General features: G+C 37.8%; 1 protein-coding gene across 1 annotated transcript in view; it reads left to right on the top strand.

Annotated features, from left to right (window-relative positions):
• Positions 1-11,620, top strand: part of SNAPC1 (small nuclear RNA activating complex polypeptide 1) — a 33,020-nt gene extending 21,400 nt beyond the window's left edge. The window contains exons 9-10 of the mRNA XM_010354651.2: positions 9,121-9,216; positions 11,217-11,620. Coding sequence (XP_010352953.1) covers positions 9,121-9,216; positions 11,217-11,251 — 131 coding nt within the window. The 3' untranslated portion in view covers positions 11,252-11,620. The remainder of the gene's footprint in view (positions 1-9,120; positions 9,217-11,216) is intronic.
• Positions 11,621-12,211: the final 591 nt, after the last annotated feature.

Raw genomic sequence — 12,211 nt, 5'->3', positions numbered from 1 at the left:
TATAGGTGATGAAATTTTGACCTGGCCGGGTGCTGTGGCTCATGCCTGTAATCCCAGCACTTTGGGAGGCCTAGGTGGGCGGATCAGTTGAGGTCAGGAGTTCAAGTCCAGCCTAGCCAACATGGTGAAACCCCATCTCTACTAAAAATATAAAAGCTGGGCATGGTAGTGCATGCCTGTAATCCCAGCTACCTGGGAGGCTGAGGCACAAGAATTGCTTGAACCTGGAAGGTGGAGGTTGCAGTGAACTGAGATCGTGCACTTCAGTCCAGCGTAGGTGACAGAGCAAGACTGTCTCAAAACAAAACAAAAAACAAAAAGAAAGAAATTTAGGCCTATACAGATTAAATAACTTGTCTAAAGTGATACATCAATTAATAGCTAGATAGTTATGAAATCAGTCTAGAATTATCCAGTGCATTTTTTTTTTTTTTTTTTTTGAGATGCAGTTTTGCTCTTGTTGCCCAGGCAGGAGTGCAATGGCATGATCTCAGCTCACTGCAACCACCGCCTCCTGGGTTCAAGCGATTTTGCTGTCTCAGCCTCCCAAGTAGCTGAGACTACAGGCACCCACCACCATGCCTGGGTAATTTTTTTTTTTTTTGTATTTTTAGTAGAGACGGGGTTTCACTATGTTGGCCAGGCTGGTCTTGAACTCCTGATCTCGTGATTCACCGGCCTCGACCTCCCAAAGTGTTGGGATTGTAAGCGTGAGCCCCTGCACCCAGCAATAGTTTGTTTTTTTAAAAAATTGTATGAATAATGTATATGTACCCTACATAAATTTGGAATTTGATTAACAGGTTTACTTGGGGTGAGAAAAAGAGCATTAGAAACGTTGGTAAATATTTAATACTAATACAAAATTCACTCCTAACTACTGCAGGAATATATGCAGATAAGTTAACAGCCTTTTAGCATTTTTTCCCCCTATATTGAAGCAGTGGAAGGAGAATTGAAGTTAAATACCTTTAATATGTCCCAGATATGATTAAGTCCTATAACAGTAGCTTGAAGTGCACTGAGAATTCAGAGGAGATACGATGTTTGTTAAGTATGATCGAGAAATAGTTCAAAAGGAAATTTTTCTGCTCCCTTTCACAATGCTGAAGGATATTGTGAAGAAAATTGTTAGACTAAACTCATGAGTATTACTGAAAAAATCCTAAGTCATATGTATCAAAAATAATCCTAGACACAAAAACACCTTAACTGAGTACACTTATTTCAGGATGCATTCAGAATCTATTAATATGATTTACCACATCAATAGGTTAAAGGGGAAAATGTGAATTTATTTTAATAGTTACCAAAGAAGACATTTGATAATATCCAGCATCCATTCTTGATTTAAAAAAAAAATCTTCTAGATCAAGGAGTCAGCAAACTGTTTCTATAAAGGACCAGGTAGTAAATATTTTAGGTTTTGTGGGCCATGTTTCTGTCACAGCTACTCAGCTTTGCCATTGTAATGTGAAAGTAGCTATAGATAATACCAAAACACCTGAGTGTGGTTGTAGTCCAGTAAAACTGTATAAAAGCAGGTGGTGGGTCACATTTGGTCCTGGGGTTTGTTAACTCCTGCCCCTGCCCTAGATAAAATAGAAGATTATTTCTTTAATCTTAAAAGTGTGTGTGTGCACGCATGTATTAGATTATAAGTTGCCTCATGTTCAATGGTAATATGCAAGAAGTATCACAGTTTTATTTAACGTTGCTCTTAAAGAGCTAGTCAGTGCAATCAGACAGGAGAGTGAAGGGAGATACGACATCAGAAAGAGAGCCTAGAAAATTATCATGATTTGTGAATGATTTTATGCCTAAAAATATTCTAAAGAGAATTTGCTGAAAAATAGGAACAAAAATTTAGGGAGGTAAGGATTACCACTGTAGACCTTACAAAGATTAAAAGGTGACCAAGGCAAAATTATAAATAGTTTTATGCCAGTAAGTTAGATAGCTTAAATAAAATGGATAAATTTATTAAGAGACACAAGTTTCCAGGCCAGGCACCGTGGCTCATGCTTGTAATCACAGCACTTTGGGAGGCTGAGGCAGGTGGATCACCTGAGGTCGGGAGTTCGAGACCAGCCTGGCCAACATGGAGAAACCCCGTCTCTACTAAAAATACAAAATTAGCCAGGCTTGGTGGCGCATGCCTGTAATCCCAGCTACTCGGGTGACTGAGGCAGAAGAATCACTTGAACCTGGGAGGTGGAGGTTGCGGTGAGCCCAGATCGTGCCTTTACACTCTAACCTGGGCAACAACAGCAAAACTCTGTCTCAAAAAAAAAAAAAGAGACACAGGTTTCTAAAACTGACGCTGACGGAAGAAATCTGAATAGTCATGTTTACTGAGACCCCAAAATATCTGAGACAGGTCTCAGTCGATTTAGAAAGTTTATTTTGCCTGGGTTAAGGATGTGCCTGTGATACAACCTCAGGAAGTCCTGAGGCGTGCGCCCAATGTGGTCGGGTTACGATTTGCTTTTATATATTTTAGGGAGACATGACACATCAATCAATATGTGTAAGTTGTACATTGGTTTGGTCTGTTAAGGCAACAAGTGGGGGCTTCCAGGTTAGAAGTAGGTAAGACAAAAAGTTGCATTGCATTTTTTGAGTCTTTGATGGCCTTCCACCTAATACGAATAATACGCAATTTACTCTGGCTCAATGAATTTGCATTTTCACATGAGCAATAGGGGAGAGGAACCAATCAGATATGGATTTGTCTTCGGTGAGCTTCAGAGGGATGACTTTGAATAGAATGGTAGGCTGGTTTGCTCTAAGCAGTTCCTAGCTTGACTTTTCCCTTTAGCTTAGTGATTTTGGGGTCCTAAGATTTATTTTCCTCTCACACTGCTAAGAAATTAAATTCTCAGGCTTCTCTGGAAATTTTAGCAAACATTTAAGAAAGGAGTGATCTAGATCTAGATTCTTTCAGAAAATACAAGAGGGAATACTTTGCAGCTTATTGATGTTGCAAGAAAGAACTAAAGACCAATATCCCTTATCTTATCCAAAAAAAAAAAATTCAAAATGGATTATGGACCTAAATTTGAAACCTAAATTATAAAACTTGTGAAAAAATATGTAGGAGAAAAATGTTTGTGTTCTTGGGTTGGGCAAGATTTTTAAATACATGACACAAAAAAACACAAGCAAATCATGAAACAAAAAAAATTGATAAATTGGCATTCTCAAAGTTACAATTTTTGTCTTCAGAAGACACTGTTAAGAAGATGAGAAGATAAGCCATAGACTGGGAGAAAATTTTTGCAAACTATTACCCTGATTAAAGGTCCTGTATCCAAACTAGTAATATATAAAGAAGTCTAACTCAATAAATATATATTTTCTTGAGTCTAACTCAAGAAAATATATGGATGGCAAATAAGCATATGAAAAGATGCTCTGCATCTTTAGTTATTAGAGAAATGTAAATTAAAACCACAGTGACATTCCACTAAACCCTGAATGGCAGCAACAAAAAGACCCCACAAAACAAAACAAAAATTGTAATGAAAAAAGCTGTTGATGATTTGAAACAAGTGGAACCTGCATACTTTTCTGGTGTGAATCCAGAATGGTGTGGTTACTTTGGAAAACTCAATAGTTTTTAAAAGGTAAACATGTACTTATTATGTGACCCAGAAATACTATTCCTTGGTATTTATACAAGAGAAATGAATACTTAATGTTCACACAGAAATGTGTATGCAAAAGTTTATGTGGCTTTATTCATAATTGCAAGAACTGCAAACAGCTTAAAAATCCTTCCACTGCTGATTGGATAAACTGTGGCATATCCATACAATGAAATACAATCCAGTAATAAAAGAGCTATCATACATGTAACAACGTAGATGAACCTGAATTCAGTGTGCTCTGTGAAAGAAGACAGATACAAAAGGCTATATACTCTATGATTCTATTTATATGACATTCTGGAAAAGGCAAATCTGTAGGGACAGAAAACATATATTTGGTTGCTAGGGACTTAGGGGTAGGGGAAGGTGTTGAATGCATAGGGGCACAGAGAAATTTTTGGGGTGATGGAAATCTGTATTTTCATTGCAGTGGTAGATTCCACAACCGTGTATTTGTCCAAACTGCTCTGTACAGCAAAAATGGGTGAATTTTATTGTATGTTAATAATACTTCAGTAAACCTAACTGATGGCCAGACATGAGCAAAAAGAGAGGACATAAGGAAAAGATTGTTTAGTTTGGTTATATTTCAAAAATTAACTTCTGGTAGATTAAAATTTTTTTTTTCTGAAAAGAAAATGTTCAGCCGAATTAAATTTAAAGGAGTTTAATTGAGCAATGAACTATTGGGAGTATCACACAGCCCCCAGAATCACAGCAAATTCAGAGACTCCAGTGCAGCCACATGGTGGAAGATTTATAGCCAACAAAAGGGAAATGAGGTACAGAAATTGGAAGTGCGATACAGAACAGCTGGATTGGTTATGGCTCGGCATTTGCCTTATTTGAACACAGTTTGAAGACTCAGCAGCGTATGAATGGTTGAAGTACCGCCGCTGGGATTGGCCGAGACTCAGCTGTTGTTCAGGCATATACTGCTAAATTGGGTTTTCAATCTTGTCTACCTATTAAGCTAGATTGCAATTTGTCCATAAGGACTCAAATATAGAAGTATGGAGTCCTTCTCAGGCCATATTTAGTTCACTTTAACAGAAGTACCAAAGATATTTAGGTTTAGAAACCCTCACAAGCACTTTTTATTAACAGCCTTCATATAGGCATAGCAATGTGATAAGCTGGCCAAGCTGCTTTCTTGAAGACCTGAAAAAAATTTTTTTAATGTGGTTGAGGAACAAAGGAGGAACAAGAGCAAAATAGGAAAAGAAAGAAGTTAAATGAAATGAGCTTTCATCTTGAATATGTGACAGGTATAATTTATGAAATATCACTTCCTTTGTTAATCATATCTTAATTAGTTCCTAAAAACAACTGTTTTGTAAATTCTGAAACTAACAAGTACAGGCTCTGTAGTACATCTGAGATTTGTTAATGAATTTTCTCAGGTTGTTAGGGAGGATTTACCCATGAGAAAGACTAAAGTATTATAAAATGTGATCTGAATTCAGATCTCCATCATGGCTTAATTAATCCAGCTAAGGTATTGTAAATACTCTGAAGCAGAAGTAGTTACCTGAATAATAAAGACCCAAATGCTTACTTTGTAGTTTCCCATTAATCAAAAGTTCATTTCCATACAGTGAAAAGGTATTTTTGATTTTGTAGTTTTTCAAAAAGAGGAGCCTCAGTTCCATAAAAGGCAAAAGATCTTACAAATCCATTTGCACATATGATACTTTTAAAATTTCTAATTTTAAAAAAGCTCTTATAAATGAATAAGAAAAGGGCCACCACCCAGTAGAAAAATAGCTTAGGATATGAACAGGCAATCACAAATGCAGGCAGAAAGTCAATGCATATAGGAAATAATTGAATTTCATCTATAATTAAAGATATATAAATTAAAACATGATTTTTATATTATTTGATCAGCAAAGATTAAAGGTAATACCCACTGATAGTGCAAGTGTGAGGAAATACAATCTCAGTTTAAGTGGGAGAGTAAATTGGCACATTCTTTTCATAGAGCAATTTAGAATCATGTCAAAATTTTAAATGTACATGTCTTTTAGAATTGCTAGGAATTTATTTTGTACAAATCATAAATATAAAAGGAAATTCATTGCAGGATTATTTGAAATTGCAAACTGTAAACAACTCAAATGTATAATGGGTAAATAAAATTCTTGTCAGTCCATACAAAGAAATACTTTGCAGTTACTAAAAAGCTAGGGAGGCTGGGCACGGTAGCTAACGCCTGTAGTCCCAGCACTTTGGGAGGCTGAGGCAGGTGGATCACAAGTTCAGGAGTTCAAGACTAGCCTGGCCAATATGGTGAAACCCCGCCTCTACTAAAAATACAAAAATTAGCTGGGTGTGGTGGCGGGCGCCTATAGTCCCAGCTACTTGGGAGTCTGAGGCAGGAGAATCGCTTGAACCCAGGAGGCAGAGGTTGCAGTGAGCTGAGATCATGCCACTGCTCTGCAGCCTGGGTGACAGGGCAAGATTCCGTCGCAAAAAAAAAAAAAGAAGCTAGGGAAAGCCCTATATTATGAAAGTATATCCAGAATATATCGATTAAAAATAAAATACTACATGATACATTTCTTAGTGAAAAGGCTTTTTAAAAGAGTATGATCTCATTTCTATTAATCAAAAATATATATATACACATACACACATGAACATAATATATAGCACTGAAGAAATCTAGACATGTATGAAGTATTACCAGTGGTTAATTTTCAAGAATGGTATAATGAGAAACTATCCATAAATTTCTGTAATGTTTGGATTTTATATAACTGTGTGTTACTTTAGTAATCAGTAGAAATCTAAAGACGTTTTTACAAATAAGGTAAACATAATTCCGTAGACTCAGACAAGTAGAGGGGCTGGTGTGAAAAAGGCAAAGTAGCTGGGAAGTATAGAGCGAGGGGTCCATTTAGACTGGATTGTAAAGGGTGTGTTGGGGATTTAACTGTTAAAAGTGCTGGAAAAATAGATTGAGGATTGTATTGTGACCAGGCCTTAAATGTGGAATCAAGAAGTTTACACTTCAGTTGGTAGGCAGAGGGGGAGTCAACTGAAACTTTTGAGCAAGAAAGTGGCATGCCCAAAGTTTTCCTTGAAGAAAATCAGTCTGGGAGTAGAATGGTAGGTAGCTGGGAGCAAACTGAAAATAGGAACACTTTAAGTAGAAGGCTGTTGCAGTAGTTCAGATTTAGGAGTGACAAGTATGTGCCACATGGTTGTAGGAATTAGAGAAGCAAGGCTAACAGACATAAGAGCCAAATATGGAGGCTGGTGGAGAGGGGTGAGACAAGAATGCTCAATGTCTGAGCACCTGGGAGGATATTCATGTCCTTAATATTGGAGAAATATGATGACATGATAAAGATTTCATCGGGGGGAGAATTTGCTCCAGTCAGCCTTTCCAGACTTAATATCTGTAATAATTGCTTGAAGCATAAATGAGTGCTCAGTATATTTATGGAATTTACTTAAGCTTATGTTATTTAAGCTTCAATTATGTGCTCACCATTCCTCGAATATAACATGCATGTTGATAGGACACCAGTAATATCAGTGCTATGATGGATGAAGATGATAGCAACTACTATTTATGTAACACTTTTTTTGAGATAGAATCTTGCTCTGTCACCCAGGCTGGAGTGCAGTGGCACGATAATGGCACGATCTCGGCTCACTGCAACCTCCACCTCCTGGGTTCAAGCGATTCTCCTGTCTCAACCTCCCCAGTATCTGGGATTACAGGCGCTCGCCACTATGCCTGGCTAATTTTTGTATTTTTAGTAGAGACAGGGTTTCATCATGTTGGCCAGGATGGTCTCGAAGTCCTGACCTCGTGATGTACCCACCTTGGCCTCCCGAAGTGCTGGGATTACAGGCGAGAGCCACCACGCCCAGCCAAAATTTACTTTTTAAAAATTTAATTATTTTTGGCTATTTTCTTAAATATATTGCATTCTCTTTTATATGTTTCCTTTGTTCTATGTTTATCATTTTTGTAATTATAAGTATATTAAAGTAAAATATATTTTATGCTCTTATTTTCTGTAACACTGTATCCTTAACATGATTTAATTTTCTTTTGACAAGTCATGGTCACCATCATGAGGATTATGTTACTGGGTTTTATAATGTAATGATTCTATCAAGAAAGAAGCCAGATGCGGTTGCTCATGCCTGTAATCCCAGCAGTTTGAGAGGTTGAGGCAGGTGGATCACTTGAGGTCAGGAGTTTGAAACCAGCCTGCCCAATGTGGTGGCATGCACCTGTAGTCCCATCTATTCAGTAGGCTGAGGCACGAGAATCATTTAAGCCTGGGAGGCGGAGGTTGCAGTGAGCTGAGATTGTACCACTGTACTCCAGCCTGGGCTATAGAGAGAGAGACTGTCTCCAAAAAAAAAAAAAAAAAAATTAGCTTAGGTGTGGGGCAGTTTATACTAAATGGCTTCATGCCACAGTGCTTTGTTCTTATGTTTCTCTTTTTTTAAAAAAAATAGTGTATCTGTTACACTTATTGTAGTGAACATCTTTCTGTTCTCAGTGTGCAGGCTCAGGAGGCAGAGGCAGGAGAATTGCTTGAACCCAGGAGCTGGAGGTTGCAATGAGCTGAGATTGCGCCACTGTGCTGCAGCCTGGGTGACAGAGTGAGACTCCGTAAAAAACAAAAAAAGAAAGCAAGATATAACATATCAAATGATAAAAGTGTTGGGCGAAGAAAAACAGCATACAAATAGTCACTGTTTATGGGGGTTGCTTTTGGGACATGGAAGTTGTGTGCTAAATGGTACTTGATATGACAGTGGTATCTGATACATTTGATTGGGATATTTCTTCAGGTAACAAGGTTGATGTAGAGAACCTCTAGTGTTTTTGAAAATGGAAAGTCAGTCGCAAATTATGACTAGAGAAATGTATCTTGTAGAGCATATGTGGTGAGAAAAGAAAGTATGTTCACATCCAAAAGTAAGGTTGTTAAACTCAAAAACTACATTTGTAATTAATTTAATAAAGTTGAAGTAACATATGTGATTATTCTTTGATGGCTGCAAATATAACCCCTGTTGTGTGTGATAAAGATTAAATATGGTATTTGTGTTTGGCTAATTTTGTTTATTCCTTTTTTCTCTGTTTTATCTAGTGGAAGAACTAGAGACTACTTTCTTTTTTTTTTTTTTTTTTGAGACGGAATCTCGCTCTGTCGCCCCGGCTGGAGTGCAGTGGCCGGATCTCAGCTCACTGCAAGCTCCGCCTCCCGGGTTCACGCCATTTAGAGACTACTTTCAAAGTATAAATAAAATATGTTAGTACTTGAAAAAATATAGGTATTCTAGAATGCGTATTTCTGCTTACCATTACAGTTTCAGTTTTTACATGTCTAATTTTTATGCTGTAATAATGACATTTTTTGTAAAATGTTTTCTCAAAAATTATAATATTCTTTGCTTTCATATAAAATCATTTTCTAAATATTTCTAGGTAACGTGCAGAATATACTCAAGGAAGATAAACCTTTAAGTCTGAGTATGCCTGTAATTACAGAAGAAGAAGAGAATGAAAGTTTGAGTGGAACAGGTACAGATAAAATTTCGTCAAACTAGTGAAGTAAACTAATTTACATTCGTAGAGCATCAAGGTTTAGAACGCTTGAGGAATATGACAGTTTGCTGTGTGTTCCTGTGATCCTTTCATCTTTGGCCCATTAGAGAATTTCAGTATTAGTCATATCATTAATGACATCTCAGAGTCAAAGATAACACAATAAATGATGGTATGCATATCCATTAGGTATCCTATCAGTTTCATCTTTGTAGAGATGTCTCTCTCAGACCTCTGATCTGCTTTCATCTGGACATTGTTTCCTTGCTTCTAATCCTGACTGCTGCTCTCTTCCAGGAATTTGTTTTCTTTATTTTTTTTCATGAGACAGGGTCTTGCTGGGTTGCCTGGGCTGGCGTACGGTGATGTGATCACAGTGACTTACTACAGCTTCAACCTCCCCGGCTCAGGCTGTCCTCCCCTCCCGCCTCAGCCTCTTGAGTCACTGGGACTGAAGGCACATGCCCCAACGTCTGGCTAATTTTTGTATTTTTTGTAGAGACAGGGTCGCACTGTGTTGCCTAGGCTGGTCTCAAACTCCTGGGCCCAAGTGATCCACTTGCCTCGGCCTTCCAAAGTGCTGGGATTACAGGCATGAGCCACCGTGCCTGGCTTAGGAATTTGTTTTCATCTTAATTTGTTTTTTTTTACTTGTCTTTTCTCTTTTTCTGCCGTTTCCCTTTTCTTTTTCACTGGTGGGGAATATTTTTTTTCTTTTTTCTTTTTTTTGAGACAGTCTTGCTTTGTTACCCAGGCTCGAGTGCAATGGTGTGATCTCAGCTCACTGCAAACACCGTCTCCCGGGTTCAAGCGATTCTCCTGCCTCAGCCTCCCAAGTAGCTGGGATTACATGCGCCCACTATCATGCCCGGCTCATTTTTGTATTTTTGTAGAGACCGGATTTCACCATGTTGGCCAGGCTGGTCTTGAACTCCTGACCTTAAGTGATCCACTTGCCTTGGCTTCCCAAAGTCCTGGGATTACAGGCGTGAGCCACCGCGCCTGGCCAGAATATTTCTTTTTACCACATCTTTTATAATTTTCATGTTTTTGTGTTTTCTATTGCTTTCTTTGCTTTTAATGATCAGTAACCTTTAGGTTCGTGCTGTTTGTAGATGGACAATTATTCGAGTGTTCGTCCTGGCATCTCCTGTGGTAGCCAGAATGATGTATGGTACTAGTGTTTTGGGTTACATTTCTAGGTTTAATTGAAATGAAATTGAAATCTTAGTCATTTTCTTCTTCTTAGTACTGGCCTAAATACCTTTGAGATCTAGCACCCTGGATTCATATAATTATAGGGAGGGTGTACCCATATGAAACAACTTCACAGTAACTTATTATTAATTAGGATTTAGAATGGCTAAGGGCCACCATCTTAATAGATTGATATTGCAATAAGATTGAGATCTTACTATCTCAATGGATATAGTATTTTTTATTGTTGTTATGTGTGTTTTTTTTTTTTTGAGATGGAGTCTCGCTCTGTCATCCAGGCTGGAGTGCCGAGGCACGATCTTGGCTTACTGCAACCTCCACCTCCTGGGTTCAAGCAATTCTCCTGCCTCAGCCTCCTGAGTAGCTGGGACTACAGGCACCTGCCACCACGCCCGGCTAATTTTTTTGTATTTTTTTTAGTAAAGATGGGGTTTCACCGTGTTAGCTAGGAAGGTCTCGATCCCCTGACCTCATGATTTGCTCACCTCAGCCCCTCAAAGTGCTGGGATTACAGGCACCAGCCACCGCTCCTGGCTGATAGTATGTTTTAAACTGCTATATCATTTTGAAGAAAAAATTCTTGAATATGTCAGGTTTAAGATTTTTTTGTTGTGTCTTTGCTGTGAGGGCATCCTTACTGTGTTGTACCAGTTAGACAGCTATGTAGTTTAAATGTATGTTATCAATTAGGTATTATCATTTAAGTGTCAAGTTTTTTTTTTTTCGATCTGACTGACTTTTGAACTTTATGTCTTTAGAGTTCACTGCATCCAAGAAGAAGAGAAAACACTGAACAAAGAGCCTGGTGTAGTTTTTAATTTTGAGTTTTCTGACAGAAGAAAAGATTGATATTTTGTGTATTGAACAGGAAGACTGCCAGTATTAAAAATAATCCTTCTGGGAAACTGTAGGTTATTTCTTGGAAATTGCAATACACAGTTCTAGAATAAAAGTACACAAAATTAGAATAAGAATTCTTTAACATTTTCTTTAATGATATGCATAAATGGAGATAAAACTTGTATTTAGTCTGTAATATAAAAAATTCTTGGCCGGGCGCGGTGGCTCAAGCCTGTAATCCCAGCACTTTGGGAGGCCGAGACGGGCGGATCACGAGGTCAGGAGATCGAGACCATCCTGGCTAACCCGGTGAAACCCCGTCTCTACTAAAAAATACAAAAAACTAGCCGGGCGAGGTGGCAGGCGCCTGTAGTCCCAGCTACTAAGGAGGCTGAGGCAGGAGAATGGCGTAAACCCAGGAGGCGGAGCTTGCAGTGAGCTGAGATCCGGCCACTGCACTCCAGCCTGGGCGCGAGACTCTGTCTCAAAAAAAAAAAAAAAATTCTGTTATTTGCAGATTGTTACTATTTCCTGTAACGTTTTGTGATACTATACTGTCCGAATACAGTCTGGTAATACTATTCTATTTTATTTAAAATATGTTTTATTGAAATGTTAATTTTTATTACATGCAAATAACTAATCATTTTGTATCTACAGTCTGATAATGGATTTTTTTATTTTGTATATTCTGTTTTGTATATTGTTAGGTGCAATAAAGTTTTTGCCTTGTTTTATTTTTTAATACATAAAACTTACATTCTCATAACATGTGATTAATAACTTAGGAAGTTCACAATGTATTTTCTAGTTCTGCAGTTAAATATTATTTAGTGCTTGTTTTAAAGCTCCCTTTGGTCTAATGTATGTTTATGTGTATGTTTGTGTATGTGTAAATATGTATATGTATGTG

Source organism: Rhinopithecus roxellana, chromosome 5 (genome assembly GCF_007565055.1).
Source record: "Rhinopithecus roxellana isolate Shanxi Qingling chromosome 5, ASM756505v1, whole genome shotgun sequence".
Classification (NCBI taxonomy): domain Eukaryota; kingdom Metazoa; phylum Chordata; class Mammalia; order Primates; family Cercopithecidae; genus Rhinopithecus; species Rhinopithecus roxellana.
This window is presented reverse-complemented; position numbering and strand designations above follow the sequence as displayed.